Raw genomic sequence first — 17,758 nt, 5'->3', positions numbered from 1 at the left:
GCTTCTACTATATGACAGTTTACCTCAAAGTGATGAAAAGAGAAAACAGGAATCCATACCTTTTGCCACTTGTTGATCCTATTGACCTCCCTTAGGGGCTCAGCCTCTAGTTACAATGTCTGACTGGTGCAACCTGATTTCCTTCCTTTTATTGTGGAAGTTGTGATTGGGCTACCATAATTGTATTAATGCAAGACATTTGTCACCCACTGTCCAAGGTAATCGCCATGTGGTTGTCCCTGGGTAGGAAGGAGATTGGGAGGTCAAGTGAGTTAACCCTAGTGAGTCAAGAAAATTGATCCAAGATATGTTGTAAGGGTAAAAAGCTAGTGATTATTATCAAGGATCTATCTTTAGCTGTCTGGAGGGCTGGTTAGGAGGGTGACCTGATATAGGGTATTGCTACAGGGCTTAGCAGGAAAAACAAGTTATAGTCCCACTTCAAACCAATCCCTCTTCAGTATGTGGAGTCCATGAGGATCCACATGGAAAATCTAGAAAATCATTGTATATATTACTTTTTCATTTTATTGATTTTTAGCTTAAGTGTTAAATTGCTAGATCTTAATTCCCTTCCTGTCCTTGTATGCACAGGAATTACTTCTGACTGTTTAATTGCTGAAACTAATATAACATCAGTGGAAGAGCTGGCCAAGGAGGTGGAATCTATAAAGTCTTGTCTTTCTCCAAAAGCGAAGGAACAAGTTACAGCAACACCCCAAATAACCAAGGCAGATCAGGATAATCATACTGGCATCAAACTACAGATTGCTCCAATCCCTAGGTAAGCAAACTCGAAAGCAGACTCTGTTGACAGACTTAATTCCAGTCCACTTCTCAGTTTCTCCTTTACAGATCCAAAATAAGGCAGTTTATACATACTGGTCCAGGTGACCTAAGCCACCTAGGGCATTCAGGAGGAAGCTGAGGGTGAGGGGTGGTTGGAGCCATTGACTGCCAAGTCTATCCTTTCTCTGCACATATAGTGTCCTCCTCCCACCAGCCCAGTGAGACCTGAATTCCAGTAAGGAAAGTGCTATCGGTGTGGAATGGGTTCACCTTCTGCCTCTCGGAATCCTTCTTTTTTTTTTTAACCTTTCATTTGTCCTGCACCTGTAGATTCTACCTGACTTTCTTGAGAGTCCTGACACAGATGGCCTGGGAAGGGGTACAGAGTCCCAAGGAGGCGTAAACTGGAGCTGTGGGAGAGAAGGGGCAGTGAATAGCCCTTTAAGAACAGGGAGGGCAGATGAATATTCACTAGTGAGAGACTCCTCGTACTATCAGAAGCATTTTTTTTTAGCAAATGTAAGTTTAAGACAAAATCCATAATCTTAAGAGCTGTATCACAGGGGTCAGTGTTATTTTCTAAAATGTTAGTGTAGCTCATTCTTCTGATCATGATCTGAAAAGAATTCTGAACAAGAGCACCAAAGCAACAGTTCTGTATTTTATTCCCTGGAAAGTACAGCTGGACCTTTTCCAGTCCTAAGCTTCTCTCAGACACACCATTTCGCTATTACAATCAGCTCATGAGTGGATGAAAACAAACAGTTAATCCAAAAACCACTTCTTAATGGCTCTAGAATTTGATATGAGAGCCCTTTTGCAGAACTGCCTGCTTGTTTACTTAGGGTAATGTGCTCAGTGATTTGGTGAATTGTAGACCAGTTTTACTACATAGAAAGATCTCTGCATCATATCCTCCATGCTATTTTTTTCTTTTTTTTTTTGAGTCAGAGTCTTACTCTGTCATTCAGGCTGGAGTGCAGTGGCATGTTCACAGCTACCACAGCCTGAACCTGTTGGGCTCAGGTGATTCTTCCTCCTCAGCCTTCCAAATAGCTGGAACTTACAGGTGCACACCACTATGCCCAGCTAATATTTTGACGTATTGTAGAGACAAGGTCGTGCCAAGTTGCCCAGGCTGATCTCAGACCCATGGGCTCAAGCAATCCTCTTGCCTCTGCCTCCCAAAGTACTGGGATTACAGGCATGAGTCACCCACCCAGCTCGGGCTACTTTGTATTGGAATACATGTACAAATTCACAAGGAAGAAGCTCAGTTTGTGCCAGTTTTGATCTGTGGTTTTGTCCACCATCTTAAAATCTGTTTTTTAAAAATAATTTACTATCAAAGCTAGAAATAATTTTAGAATCTTAAGTCCAGCCAAATTTGGTGTTAGCCCCAATTTCCATAAAAATCTGTCAACTCTTTTGAAATTTTATAGAATAAACAAATACCAATGGCCAAGTAATTGACTTCAAATAAAAGCTACACTTCGCATTTTATTAACTAAATTCCTGTGCTTACACCATCTGAGAGCAGATGGACACCATTCGATACATTCTGGAAATCTGGGAAAAGCCATCTTAATACAGGTGCTGCTCTAGACAACGTAACTCTTATGTCAACCTATCTTGAAGCCTCTATCATGTTTTATTATATAACAAATAGAGGGGTTTTTTTAAGTGATGAGATTTTGAATGCATATTTTGCTTTCTCTCAGAATAAACGGAATGCCAGAAGTACCAGACATGAAGCTTATCACTCCCGTACGGCGTTCAGCAAGGATCGAGCGAGCAGTGTCCCGCTACCCAGAAATGCTACAGGAACACGATTTAGTAGTGACTTCTCTTGATGAGCTATTAGAAATAGAAGAAACTGAGTGTTTTGTATTCCGTAGAAATGAGGCCTTGCCTGTAGCATTAGGGTTCCAAATCCTTGAATCCTAATTTCTTGATACTTTTTTTCTAAAAAGGTGTCTCAGAGCCTCCATGAGATAAGAAATGCCCTTGTGCACATGACCTGGACAAAAGCGTGTAATGGAGAGGCATCATGGGTGCAGATTACAGACTCTTGAGACTTAGGAAGTAATTTCATTTGGGTTTACTCTCAAATTTTATATCCCCATGGGAGTATCTTTGGTTTAAGACTATAGTTTGCCACAGTTTTACAGCCTATGTAAATTTCACACTTTTGAATTTACCCCACAGCTAGGATAAAAATTTGATTGATCTACTTTAACCCCAACAGTTATGTTTTATATCAGAAGCTTGATTCCACAGTATGATGGACTTTTCTTTTTGTATCCGCTCTAGTAGAGAGGGCAAGTCCATTTATTGTGAAAGATCTGAACATTGACACTAGCTGTACAGGCTAAATGGACCTTGACGGACAGCCAAGTCAAATTTCCTCATTTTATAGATGAGTTTATACTAACCGTGCCTTTACTCAGAGGTCACAAGTTATGCTTATGTGTGAGCTTTTACTTCCATCACAGTATCCTTGTAAATAGGGGTAATTCTTGTTTTTGTTGTGCTAGGTCTCATCAAATGAAACACGGTCCTGAACTGGATGGTCATCTAGCTTTGTATATCCAAACTAAATTTGCATGTGTTATTCAGAAACTCTTTAAGTAAAAACAAAAAGGGGCAGGAGAAGGCTGGGCATGGTGGCTCAGGCCTGTAATCCCAGCACTTTGGGAGGCTGAGATGGGTGGATTGCTTGAGCCCAAGTTTTGAGTCCAGCCTAGGCAATGTAGCAAACCTTGTCTCTAAAAAAGGGGGAATAGGTAGGATAAAGAGGTGGGGAGGGCACACTTGCTTATTCAATTATTCTGTTAAGGATAGCTGACCTTAGAAGGCAGTACAGGCCTCAGAGACTATTATTTGTTGTTTTTTCTTCCTTCAGGGCAATTGCTCTTGGAGAGGTAAAAATCAGAGTCGTTATGTAAATATAACATATAGAAAAACCTAATTTTTGCTTTCTTAACATTTATCATCTGAAACAAAAAGGTAATAAATTTTTGATCATTCCTGTGTATTCGTTTACCTGACTTTTTAAAACATGGCTTGACATAGAGAATTAAGAGTTTGTCTAGGGAAACACCAAGAGACCCCGGGGAACATTCATTACTCTGGAGAATTTACTTTGTTCAAGGGTCTATCAGCCTCACCCAGGAACTGGATTATTTTCATTGTGAGGGAAGCAGATCTGTTTCTCAAAGATTTATAATGAGGTTCATGGCTGGGCTCGGTGGCTCAGCCTGTAATCCCAGCACTTTGGGAAGCTGAGGCAAGTGCATCGCCTGAGCCCGTGGGTTCGAGACCTGCCCGGGCAACTTGGCGAGACCTTGTCTCTACATAAATCAAAAAAATTAGCCAGGTGTAGTAGTGCACACTTGTAGTTCCAGCTACTTGGAAGGCTGAGGCGGAAGGATTGCCGGAGCCCAGCAAGTCGATGCTGGGGTGACCATAAGCATGCCATTGCACTCCAGCCTGGGCGACAGAGTGAGACTCCAACTCAAAAAAAAAAATGAGGTTCATAAAACTGAGCGATACGTCTGCAGTGCCAGCAGACTAACTTTCAGTAAGAAATAGACTCTTTTTTTTTTTTTTTTTTTTTGAGTTAGAGGGATCCTTCCACCTCAGTCTTCCAAGTAGCTGGAACTACAGGTGCGTGCCACCATGCCCAGCTAATTTTTTGACTTATTGTAGAGATGAGGTCCTACCAAGTTGCCCAGGCTAATCTTGAACCCCTGGGCTCAGGCAATCCTCTTGCCTTGGCCTCCCAAAATACTGGGATTACAGACAAGAAACAGACTCTTTGCTGGGCCTGGTAGCTCACACCTGTTATCCCAGAATTTTAGGAGGCCAAGGTGAGAGGATTGCTTGAACCCAGGAGTCTGACACCAGCCTAGGTGACATAGTGAGAATCAGTCTCTCCAAAAAAAGTCCAAAAATTAGCCAGGTGTGGTGGCACATGTCTGTAGTCACAACTACTCGGAAGGCTAAGGCAGAAGGATCACCTGAGGCCAGTAGTTTGAGGCAACTGTGAGCCATGATTATACTACTGCACTCCAGCCTGAGTGACAGAGTGAGACCACAACTCAGGAAAAAAAAAGAAAGAAATAGACTCTTACAGCTCAATAGCAGAAAACAACCCAATTAAAAACTGAACAAAGGACCTGAATAAGCATTCACCAAAGAAGACATAAAAATTGGTCAGTAGATATACAAAGATGTGTTCAACATCACTAATCGTAAGGGAAATGCAAGTTAAAATCTCTATGAGAAATCACCTCACACCTGTTAAGGATGGCTGTTATCAAAAATACAAAAGGTAGCAAATGCTGGCAAGAATGTGGAGGAAAGGGAAACCTAGTATAGTGTTGGTGGGAATGTAGATTGCGACAGCCATTATGAAAAACAGTCTGACCTAGCACAAGAACATTCTTCACAGTTCCTAAAAAAATATAACTACAGCCAGGTGCAGTAGCTCATGCCTGTAATCCCAGCAGTTTGGGAGACAGAGGCAAGAGGATTGCCTGAGCTCAGGGGTTAGAGACCAGCCTGGACAACTTGGCAAGAATTCATCTCTACAATAAAAAAAATTAGCTGGGTGTGGTGGTATACACCTATAGTCCCAAGCTACTTGGGAAGCTTAGGCAGAAAGCTAAGCATGTCGAGGCTGCGGTAGCTGTGAGCATGCTGCTACATTTCAACCTGAGTGACAGAGTGAGCTCTGGCTCAGAAAAAAAAAAATAGAATTACCTTATGACCCAAAAATTCCTCTTCTGAGTATATGTCCAAAGAAGTTGAAGTCACCAACTCATAAAGAGATCTGCACTTCCATGTTTATTCACAATAGCCAAGATGTGGAAACAACCTAAGGACTCATCAACTGAGAAGTGGATAAAGAAAATGTAGCATGTATGTGCAATGGAATATTACTCATCCTTTAAGAAGGAGTTCCTGCCATTTGCCACAACATGAATGAACCTGGAAGACTTTATGGTAAGTAAAATAGCCCAATTGCATGATCTCACATGTGGAATGTTTTTTAAAAGAACTCGGGACCGGACGAGGTGGCTCACACCTGTAATCCCAGCACTTTGGGAGGCCAAGGTGAGAGGATTGCCTGAGCCCACGGGTTTGAGACAACCTGGGCAACTTGGTGAGACCTCATCTCTACAACAAATTGAAAAATTCGCCAGGCATGGTGGCACATGACTGCAGTTCCAGCTACTTGGGAGGCTGAGGTGGAAGGATCACCTGAGCCCCAGCAGGTTGAGGCTGCGATGGCTGTGAACATGCCACTGCACTCCAACCTGGGTGACAGAGTGAGACTCCAACTCAAAAACAAACAAAAAAAGCTCAAATACATGAAGACCATGGATGAAACAGAGGTTACCACAGATAGGGAAAGGGGAAATGGGGAGATGTGGGTCAGAGGATACAAAACAACAGCTATGTAGGATGAGCAAGTCTAGAGATATTGACTAAAGGTAATAAAACTGTATTGGGGGTTTTATTAAATACATAGCTTTTAGCAGCTTTGTCAAACTATGTAAGATGATAGATATGTAAATCTGCTTTACTATAGTGACCATTTCACTATGCAAGGTGTGACAATTAACACTGTGCACTTACATTGGCAGCACAGTATAAACAACTCAGGTTTCATAACCTCGGTATACCAGTGTCTCACAGCTGTGTTCCTGTTGTGTGGTGGTGTCTTGCTGAGTGGCCATCTTTATTGTTGTTGCATGTTTTTCAGAGTTTGAACTAGAGCAATGAACAAACATTAAATTTCTTGTTAAACTTGGCAAGGGTGGAAGTAAAATCAGGGAAATGTTAGTCCAAGTTTATGGGGATAATACCATGAAGAAAATGGTGGGGTACAAATGATTAAACGTTTTTTTTGAGGGGAGAGAAAGCATCACTGATGAAGAGAGGTCAGGAAGGCCAGTAACAAGTAGAACTGACAAAACATTGCAAAAATTCATCGAATTGTGCATCAAAATTGTCTGTGAGAAGCATAGTAGGTCAAATAAACATCGATAGAGAAACAGGAAAATCTTAACTGAAAGTCTTGGTATGAGAAAGGTATGTGCAAAAGTGGTCACGAAGGACCTATTGCATCACGACAAAGCACCAACTCACACAACACTGTCTGTGAGGGAGTTTTGTTGTTGTTGTTATTTTTTGAGTTGGAGTCTCACTTCGTCGCCCAGACTGGAGTGCAGTGGCCGTTTCCGGCCACCACAGCCTCAACCTGCTGGGCTCTGGCGATCCTTCCGCCTCAGCCTTCCGAGTAGCCGGAATTACAGGTGTGCGCTACCACTCCCGGCTGATTTTTTAATTTATTGTAGAGATGAGGTCTCGCTGCCCAGGCGGGTCTTGAACCCCCGGGTTCAGGCAATCCACTCACCTCAGCCTCCCAAAGGCGCGGGATTACAGGCTGAGCCACCGAGCCCGGCTGTGAGGGAGTTTTTAGCCAGTAAACAAATAACTATTGAAACACCCTCCCTACTCACCTGGTCTGGCCCCCAATGACTTTTTTTTTTACCCAAAGATACAGGAAATATTGAATGATGACATTCGAGACATCAAGAGTAATACAATGACCACTCCAGAAAGAGTTCCAAAATGACTTTGATGGGTAAACTAGTCACTGGCATCAGTGCATAACTTCCCAAGGGGAGTACTTTGAAAGTGACCGTAATGATATTCAGCAATGAGATATGTAGCACTTTTTCTAAGATGAGTTCGCAAACTTTTTTTTTTTTTTTTTTTAGTTGGAGTCTCACTCTGTCGGCCAGCCTGGAGTGCAGTGGCACGCTCACAGCCATCACAGCCTTGACCTGCTGGGCTCAGGCAATCCTGCCTCAGCCTTCCAAGTAGCTGGAACTACAGGCATGCGCTACCATGCCTGGCTAATTTTTTTGATTTACTGTAGAGATGAGGTCTCACTAAGGTGCCCAGGAGTTCAAGACCAGACACTGAACAATGTATTTAGGACAGTTCCTAAATACATTGACCAGGTCCTCACGGCTGATCCTGTGCTGTTGTCCTTTGCTTGTGCATTTACCTTTCATTTGGAATGGTTCCTCCCTGCCACTCAATACCCTCCCTGACCCAAGCGTAGGAGTGAATTGTCTTTATGGTGGTTTTACATATCTCTCCTCTAAAGCATTGTCTTGATATTACGGCTTAGTTCTCAAAAAAGCAGTTTTGCCGGGCACATTGGCTTACACTGTAATCCCAAGACTTTGGAAGTCCAAAGCAGGAGGATTGCTTGAGCCCAGGAGTTTGAGACCAGCCTAAGCAACATAGTGAGATCTCATCTCTACAATAAATCAAAAAATTAGCCAAGTATGATGGTGCACGCCTGTAGTCCCAGCTACTCAGGAGGCTGAGGTGGGAGGATTGCCTGAGCCCAGGAGGTCAAGGCTACAGTGAGCTGTGATCGTGCCACTGCATTCTAGTCTAGGTGACAGAAAGAGACTTTGACTCAAAAAAAAAAAAAGTACTTTATTGCCAGTACCTTGCAGGATGTCTCACGGTAACACTCTGAGTAGTAAAAATAACGGTATAGTTTGAACTATTGATGTCTAATAATGTATAAGTTTCAAATGATAAATTGGAGGTTTTGAATAGCCTGATCAGATTATAGAGTTTTCCAGGCACAAAAGGAAATGATTGTGGGTGCTACAGCAACTGCAGAAAACTGCACCCTAATTCTGGGGCACTTTGAAGGTACTCAGTAATCCTCTTGTTGGTAAATAGCTGTTTCTAGACATAAGGAACTGGAGGGAGAGAGGAGGAAAGAAGAAGACAGGCCCTTTATTACTTGGGAAGACAGCTCATGGGAAATTATAATGGAAATGTGGGCCTTTTCAGAAATCAAGTGTAATGTTTAGGGACGGCTTTTTAGAGGAGGTGACATAAAGCAAGTTTTAAAGGAAGGTAAAGATTATATACCGCATCACTGTGCAAAATGCCCATGAACCAGAAGGCACTGAGAAGAGTTGTGGCAGTTTTCATTCATGTTTACTATGCCAGGCACTCCTCTGAGTCTTCTACGTGCTGTAAAGAACTGTTTTGCCTGTGTGGCATGTACTCCCTCTTCTAAAAAAAAGCACCCCACTTTCCCCACTAACACCTCTTTCCCATCCACAGTCTGTGGTTCAGAAGGAATGAACTCCTGGGTGAGCACATGACCCAGGCCTGGTCATTCAGAACCTGGCATCTTCTTGGCCTGTGACATTGATTAGAGGATAGGGTCGTGTCTCAGTCAGAACCTGTGAGACTCCATTTCCCAGATTTTCATTGGAGAAACACTTTTTGAGGTAGAGTTGCTGGAAAAATAAAATAGAAATCTGGAGATTGGAGGCAGCCATCTTATAACCACATGAGCAAAACCTACCAAAGATATTACCAACACAGAATAAACTTGAGAGCTGGGGAGAGTAAGGTTATGCCCAATGACATTAATTTGACCTCCAAGTTAATACGATGCCTGGAGCCTGTCTAGTCCTGGACTTTTTGAGCCAATAGTTGTATAAGTCACTTAATTCTCTTTTTACTTAAACCATTTTGATTAGGCTTCTAGCAGTTACCAATGAAAAAGTTTTGACCAACATACACACAAACTTCTATAAAAGATTCTTATTGAATGCTTACTCTGGCCAAGCTTCGACGATGGACACATCATCTCACCACATCTTCACAATAGTTTTGTGATACAGATGAGGACCCAGTCATTAGTTCATGACAGGCCTGCGATCTCACACTCCCAGCTGTCTGACTCACGGTCCAGAACTTTTCACTCCTATTTCTATTTAAAGTAAGGAAACGAAGGCTAAGATGATGATGTAGAAAGAGCACATCTGAACTGTTCCCAATTTACCAAGCAGGAATCACTGTGATAACCAAAGTACTGTCATTTATTCTACAAATAAATGATCGCGTTTTACCACCAGTTCACTACTCCAGGGATACTGCTTTTGTTCATTTCCTGACTGCTCAAGACTTGGTGCCATAATTAGGATATCGATTCAGCTGCTGTAACTAGTCCCAAATGGAAGTGTATCTCTCTCACACATCACATTTCTCTTATCACAGTCCAAGTGACAGTCCAGTGCTAATATGGTGCCAGGTCCAGTCCACATGTCTTGTGACTCTTCCATCTCTCAGGTGCATCCTCATCCATGTGGCTGAAGATGGCTTTCAGCCAACTTCACTCTAGAGTCAGTGGGAATGGGAAAGAGAGGAGAGGAAGGCACACCTCTGCTTCTAAGGGCACAAGTTGGAAGTTGGATGCATTACTTCTGCCCAGGATGGAGGGGGCCAGAAGTAATGCATCCAACATGTCCCTAACCACCTTCAAAGGAGGCTGGGACATGTCTATCAGTTGGCCACATGCCTAGCTAAATATTCTTCTAGAAATGAGGGATAACTGCCAGTGTCTGCCACACACAATCTTAGAAGTAATGGTGTAGATCTCTGTCTAAGGAATAAATAGGAGTATAGAGGTGGCACCAGGAAAAAAAAAATTACATCATATGAATAGCCCTCAAACAGAAGTATCTGTCCCATGCTACACAGACAAGTTCCTGAGCGTTTAGGAGATTTTTAACTGAAAGCCATAGAGCCTTTCCCTACTTCCTTGCTTCCTCTTGTCTCACAACCTTCATTCCACCCTTTTCCCTGCAGTTCTACAAGTAACCCCAGAGTAACGATAAACTGATGACATGCTTTGTTTAATAAAATATATAGGACACCATAGATGTGAGATACGATGGTGAACCCCCCCAAAAAAACCCTGACCCCATGGAACTGAGATTCTTGTGGGGACACATGGTCACCAAAGAATCGCAAATTTTAAATTAGGGCCAGGCGCAGGGACTCATGCCTAGAATCCCAGCGTTTTGGAGACTGAGGCAAGAGGATTGCTTGAGCCCAGGAGTTTGAGACCAGCCTAGGCAACATTATATAGCAAGACCCCACCTCCAAAAAATCAAAAAATTAGCTGGGCATGGTAGCATGCACCTGTAGTCCCAGCTACTCAGAAGACTGAGGCAGAAGGATTCCCTGAGTCCAGAAGGTCAAGGCTGCTGTGAGCCATGATCATGTCACTGCACTCCAGCCTGGGTGACAAAGTGAGACACTAACTCAAAAAATTTTTTAAAGTGTAAGTACTGAGAAAGACAGGTCTATGGACAAGAGATTCAGGAGAAACTGGTCAAGTCATGGAGGTGAGGAGGCCCCCTGAGAGCTGAGGGAAGAACAAATGTGAAGGGAGAAGAGGCCAGCGGAATGCTTTCAGCAATAAGAAAAGCACAAGAAAGGCCCTTTGGCCACCTCTCTCTCTCCCCTTCCCACTTTCCTCTCCCTGCCTCTGACCCATAGGATCCCTAAGGCACATCTGCATGGGTTGTTTATCCATTAGTCCTTTTCTGCAATCTCTTTACCATAGGTGGGAATTCTAAGGGTTGATTTTTGTAGAATTGGCTACTGTACTTTATTTCAGCACCTTCCCAGAAAATCATGGGCCCTAGGGTCTGAGCAGTTTTTCTGATAAAATACTGTCCTCTAGCCCTTGAATAACAGAGCATTTGAGGCCAGGCATGGTGACTCACACCTGTAATCCCAGCACTTTGAGAATCAGAGTGTTTAGGGCCAGGCACTACGGTTCATGCCTGTAAACCCAGCACTTTGGGAGGCCAAACGGGAGGATCACTTGAGGCCAGGGGTTCAAGAGCAGCCTGGGCAACTTAGCAAGACCCCATCTCTACCAAAAGAAATTAGCCAGGTGCAATGGTATGTGCCTGTAGTCCTAGCTAAGGTGGAAGGATGGCTTAAGCCTAGGAGTTTGAGGCTGCAGTGAGTAATGATTGTGCCACTGCACTCCAGCCTGCGTTACAGAGCAAGACCTCATCTCTTAAAGAAACAAAAAAGAATCTAAGAACACAGGCCAGTGAGACCTGCTGCTTGGTTGGAGAACCTGCCCTGCAGACTCCGGGCCTGAAAGTTAATCCAGGGAGAAGAAGGAAAGACATTATCAATGCTAGACCTTGGAAGCTTCTGAAAAGCACAGGAAATATGAAAAATGTGAACATTTGGCTAGGTGTTATGGCTCATGCCAATAATCCCAGCACTTTGGGAGGCTGAGGTGGGAGGATTGCTTGTGTCCAAGAGTTTGAGAACAAACTAGGCAACATGGTGAGACCTTGTCTCTACAAAACAAAAAATTAGCCTGGTGTGGTGGCACATGCCTGTAGTCCCAGGCTGAGGCAAAAGGATCACCTGAGCCCAGAAGGTCGAGGCTGTGGTGAGCCATGATCATGTCATTGTAATCCAGTCTGAGTGGCAGAGTGAGACCCCCAACTCAAAAAAAAAAAAAAAAAATGAACTCTGAGCACATGACCTGTTGTCCCTTATTTATCCTTAGATATTCCAAGTGTTTCCATTGTGTATCTACAGAAAACAAAACTAGTTAATGATACCATCATACCTACTCCTTCATGGGTTTGCTTTGTCATTTCAAACATGCAAATTCATTCTAGGTCACCACAGAATGCTGGATGGAACTTCTAACAGATGAAAAGTGAATTGTAGGAGTAGATTAAAAGGAGTGACATCAGAACAATGAAAGGCCAGGGTTTAATACCTGAGAAGTGTCTAACAAACTAAAGAATTAAGTTTTTTTAATTCTTTTTTTAATTCAGGCTGCCCAAAATGTCATGAGTATGACGTGTTATATGTTTTCATGCAGGTGTACATCAAATTCAAAGACATTGAGAATCTTTCATAGTGACTCAGAATGAAAGAACAATCTATAAGCAGTCAGGTTTTATTGTTATCACTAGTAACAGAATCAAAAGTGCACAAAAGTAGCATTTTTAAAAAGAAATGTTTCAAAATAAAATTGTATGTGAGACACGATATGACTCAGGAGAACTGGGCAAAATATTCTATTCGTAATGCACTTTTCTGAATGGTCCAAAGGCTACAGGAGATACCTTCTAGGATAGGAGTAATACTCCTTCCTCCTCCCTAAAAGAAGTGCTCTTAGGCTCCAAATCTGCTACATTTAGATTTTAATACTTCCTCTTATCTGTTATCTGAAGAATATCTCAAGTAGAAGATGTCCCGTGATGCCCACCCACGTCAGCCTCGCAGACCCCCTGGTTCTTGTCTGTCTCTTTGCTCTCTACTTTAAACGAAGAAAAGAAAGTAGCTGTGGAAATGTTCTTCCAGGCTACAAAGACTCCCAAACAGGGATGGGAAATGTGTCAAGATGCCCTAGGCTGGGTCAGGATGGGGTGAGACCTGAAAGGAGCAAACCACATAGTCCCCCAGAGAACCCACTGTTAATGAAAGTGTGTCCGTCCCTCTGGTGGGCCAGGAAGAAAACATTAGGAACGCCCTGGATTTTGAGCTTCTCCCAGGCAGGAGTGAAATAGCATACTCTTCACTTTCTACACTGCCAGCACGGCACGCAGGAGACACTCTGGAAACACTGGGTGAAAATCATACACTCTACCTGGTACCACTCAGCTAAAGGGAACCACCCAGCTATGGAATGGGCATTTTACAAATCAAGCCGTGGGAAAGGTAGGAATAGGAGCCCTCAGGCAGGGTTTGGGGATACAGCATTGGGCCAACAAGAGGAGCTAAGGCAGCCACTCATGTCAGCTCAGAGGCAGGACAGGCTGCCCAAAATGTCAGGGACCTGAAGCAGGAGCCCCTACTCCTTGCTACCTACAAAGTCTGTCCAGAAAGGAAGCTTCGGCTTGGGGAGTTCATGCCCTGCAACCTCTCCCAGAGGGGATGGATCGGCCAACAGTGGTCTGCAATGGTGCAGGGCCCAACGCTGCCAGTTAACCGCCCTGTTGAACAGAACCTGTGGTCCTTTCGGATGTGATGCCCCACTTTAAAAGCAAATATTTAATTTTTTCTTTTCCATTCTAAATTGAAATTCATAGATAATACAACTATTGTCTCTATAATTTTAAAAATTAATGTCCTAACTGTAACAAAGGAAAAAGAAAAAAAAGGAATTTACTATAAAATGATGTGTGTTTCTACATAAATACTCAGTATGACCATACTTGGAGACCAATAAAAACCCCCGTAAATTTTGAATGCCTCCTGGGGGTCGATGCCATCCTGTTGGGAACCACTGCTCAAGCCACAGAGCTCCTCAGCCACAGAGAAATGGCTCCTCTCAACCACTCACCCTGTGGCTGCAGGAGAGGAGGCAGGAGACAGGGTCCAGACTGGCCTGTTCTTGCGCCACATCCGACACACGTAGCATCTATGGAAACAAATGCAGATGGAGATGGAGTAGCCGCAGCAATGGTAAGGCCTGCCAGGATCCCTCAGTGACATGTGGAACCCCCACCCCCAGCTGCCAGCTTTCTGCTCAATGATGCTGCTGCAGAAGAGGAAGCCCGGGAAAGTCAGCAGGGAAAGGAAGGTTCTGGCAGCTAGACTTCACTTCCTAAAAAATCCTGGGCCTTGACCAGCCTGGGCAATATAGCGAGACCTCGTCTCTGGAAAAAATTAAAAAATTAACCAGACGTGGTGACGCGCACCTGTAGTCCCAGCTACTCAGGAAGTTGAGGAAGGAAGATCACCTGAACCCTGGAGGACAAGACTGTGGTGAGCCACGATCATGATCATGCCACTGTACTCCAGCCTGGATGACAGTAGGAAGCGACTCAAAAATAAATAAATCTCAGGCCAGCAAGGTTGGCAAGGTCAAATTTCTTTAAAGTTTCGCCTTGTCGCACTGGGGGCAGGGGAGGGGGCTCTTCGCCTGTGCATTTTCTACTTTAACAATGATGTCCAACAGCACAGACAGCTGGGCCTGGCCCCTGGCTTTGCCCACGGGAACTCTCTGACCCAGCCCATCTTAAAGCCCAGAAGTGAGACGAGGCAGCCGAGGGAGAGTTCAGTTCTCCTGAGCATGAGGCAGCAAGTGCAGGGGACAGAGTGTGTCCCCTGGACCAGCTCTGTGGTTCACTAGTCATGTGACGGCAACTTAGAGTCTCTGCCTTTCCATTTTTCTAATGGTAAATGAAGAGGATAAAGCCTACTTTGCTGGGTTTCACTGAGCATTAAGCATAATCGATGAAAAGCACTGCACCTCTTGCAGGAAACACAGCAGACACTCAATAAATGGTTTCTCCCCCTCTCAAACTTCTGGAAGGCTGCCAGGGACAGCAGGGAGGCAGGGAGCCCTGAGCACCTACTTTCAAGTCCAGATCCCTAACTGCAGACTTTACATCTTATAAATGGGAACAATGATGCTTTATTGGGGACTGACATGTGCACGCTCCAGGGAAGCCCTACGCTTGCCTGGTGTCATCATAGTCACTTCTTCCCTGCTGTCAACCCAGGTGCGTCCTCCAGTCTCCCAGAAGAGAACCAGCTAGGGTGTTTACTGTATCTGCTACTTCCTGCGCCTCCTCAGAAGTCACTGTATGTTTACCGAGCTGGGTGGTGGGGGGGACTGTGTCTTCCTCCTTGTAACTGATATAATCTCTGCCAAGGAAATCAGGAGATGGTGGGGTCTCCATTTAAAGCAGGCATCTTAAGGTTGGGCATGAGGAAGAACACCCCTAGCAGAGGCAACTTATCTATATAACCTTAACTCCTCCCGTGTGATTTTTTTTTTTTTTTTTTGAGTTGGAGTCTCACTCTGTCACCCAGACTGGAGTGCAGAGGCTGCTCCCGGCCACTGCAGCCTTGACCTGCTGGGCTCCAGCGATCCTTCTGCCTCAGCCTTCCAAGTAGCTGGAACTACAGGCACACGCTACCACACCCGGCTAATTTTTTTTTTTTAATTTATTGTAGAGATGAGGTCTCACCAAGTTGCCCAGGAGGGTCTCGAATGCGCAGGCTCAGGAATCCACTCACCTCGGCCTCCCAAAGTGCTGGCATTACAAGCTGAGCCACTGAGCCCAGCCTCCTGTGTGATTTTTAAGGTGCTGTTATCTGCAAGGCTTTGAGCCCCTTGTGTCTGGAGGTGGGAGATTGGATCTGGTGAACTTGCAAGCCCTTGGCAGGGCTGGCAACCAGTGGATCCTTCTGGGGTGGACAGTCAGGGACAGCCGGGGAGATTCTTCAGGGACCCACCAACTCTGGGGCCACCAGAAACAATGAGCTGAGCGGGTAGTGCAGGAAGTTGAAGCAGTTGGCTGTGTAGAGGTCGGCATAGCACATCAGCTGGCTTGAGAAGAGAATATGGCAGAAACCGCAGCAAAACAGGCTTCTCATGGTGCTGTAGTACAGGTCCAGCAGCACAGGTCCAGCTTCCTGGTGAGCCTCTGGCCAGAGGAGCAGCATGAGAATTGAAATCCCAGCCCACCCTGGCCTGTACCCCCCATGGCACTGGCCACCCACCTTAAGGGCATGTCCTCCTGCAAGGACCAACCCAGCCCTGCCCTCAGCTACTCCCTCTCTGGGCAACTCTGCCCTTCCTGGGCCTTTCCTCTGGGGACAGAGGCCTGTAGGGAAGAAGCTGTAGGGAAGAAGCTGCATGTTTTAAACTCACAGGCCACACACGTGTGCTTTTGAAGATGGGACGGCTCTCCACTGCCACGGCCCCCCCTCCGGGCTTCCCTCACAGTTACCTGCCTGGCCCTGAAAAGTGACCCCCAGGACTACAACCACAGCATAATTTAGCTCCTGATGCCCCAACAGAGGACTTGGCAAAGACCCATGCCCACAGCCCCACTCTTGCTCTCCTGGCAGGCCCTGCCCCACCACTAGGCCCTGCTTTTAGGGCCTGGAAAACCATCCCAACATTTATTCCCAGGGTGACCAAGGGAACACTGCTTCCCCCTCTCTCGGCATCAGTTTCTTCATCTGTGAAATAAAGGTGACATTCCTGCCCAGTCCACCTTGCAAGGCTGTGGAGATGATCAAACGCCTGTGCTTTATATGCTTCTGCTTTATAACCTGCAAAAAGACTTTATTACTGGTCCTAGCTGGGCCTGGGATGGCCAAGTAGCCTGACTCCCTTGACCCAACTGGCCCGTGGGAATCCCTAGCTTTGGCTGCTGGCCAGTAGCCAACGAGGTCAACGAGGGAATGTTGTTCTCTCTTCTCTTTCCCAGGACACTCCACACATTGGCCCAAATCACACTTCTTCAGACCTTTTCTGACTGGCCCCCGAAATGGATCAGAGCTGGCTAGTCGGTCACATGAGGACCCAGCCCACCCCACAGGCACTTGTCAAGAGGGTGATTGGTGAGGACTGAGAGACTGGAGGCCAGCCCTGCAAATCAGGCCCAACTCAACCCAAGAGCACACCACTGTCCTTTGGAAGGTTGGCCAGCAGAGGGCGCTGGCTGACAAGGCAGGGGGAGCTTGAGGCAACTTGGATGACGGTCCCTGAGACTTTGGCAAAGCAGATTCAGGCAGACAGCCTCAAGATACATCCCTTCCACCGGTTGGGCCCACCCAGTCCTCCCTTGCCATCCAGCTCTTACCTGGAACTCCCTTTTGGTGGAGTTGATGATTTGCAGCCCACAACTCCTCCCATCCATGTGCCTGGCACAAAAACAGCTGCATGACCCACGAGGGGAGGAGCACAACCTCCCCCAGAGCCCGTGGAGTGGGGGAGGACACCACGCAGGCATCCAGTGGGGGTGGTGAGCTGGGTGTGTGCACGTGCATGCCAGGGCAGGCCCCGAGAGCTGAGTGGGTTAGGAGGAACGGCCTAGATGTCCCTGAGTGTAAGCAATCCCCATCAGAGGGATCCCATGTCCAGTTTACTAGGAAAGCTCAGCCTGAAACATATCTGGACTTCCTGATCGCCTTGGCCAGGCCTGGACGTAGGCTGCCACCCCTCCATCCTTTTCCCTACTCTTAGTCCCACCCCTAGAAAGGCCAGGATCTCACTGGTATAGGACCGCCAGCCATGTGTCCAGCCTCTTCAGCTCCTCTAACCACT

The 17,758-nt window shown here is 45.5% G+C and overlaps 1 protein-coding gene across 1 annotated transcript in view; it reads left to right on the top strand.

Moving 5' to 3' along the window:
• The window catches only part of CKAP2L (cytoskeleton associated protein 2 like), a 30,230-nt gene extending 26,742 nt beyond the window's left edge, over nt 1-3,488 (top strand). Inside the window, exons 8-9 of the mRNA XM_008057107.2 lie at nt 595-784; nt 2,511-3,488. Of these exons, the coding sequence (XP_008055298.1) occupies nt 595-784; nt 2,511-2,736 (416 nt within the window). The 3' untranslated portion in view covers nt 2,737-3,488. The remainder of the gene's footprint in view (nt 1-594; nt 785-2,510) is intronic.
• The last annotated feature ends 14,270 nt before the right edge of the window (nt 3,489-17,758 follow it).

This window comes from Carlito syrichta, unplaced genomic scaffold (assembly GCF_000164805.1).
Source record: "Carlito syrichta isolate Samal-C Ts95f unplaced genomic scaffold, Tarsius_syrichta-2.0.1 Scaffold302727, whole genome shotgun sequence".
In the NCBI taxonomy this organism is placed as follows: domain Eukaryota; kingdom Metazoa; phylum Chordata; class Mammalia; order Primates; family Tarsiidae; genus Carlito; species Carlito syrichta.
Note: the sequence above shows the minus strand (reverse complement) of the source record. Positions and strands in the feature narration are given on the sequence as shown.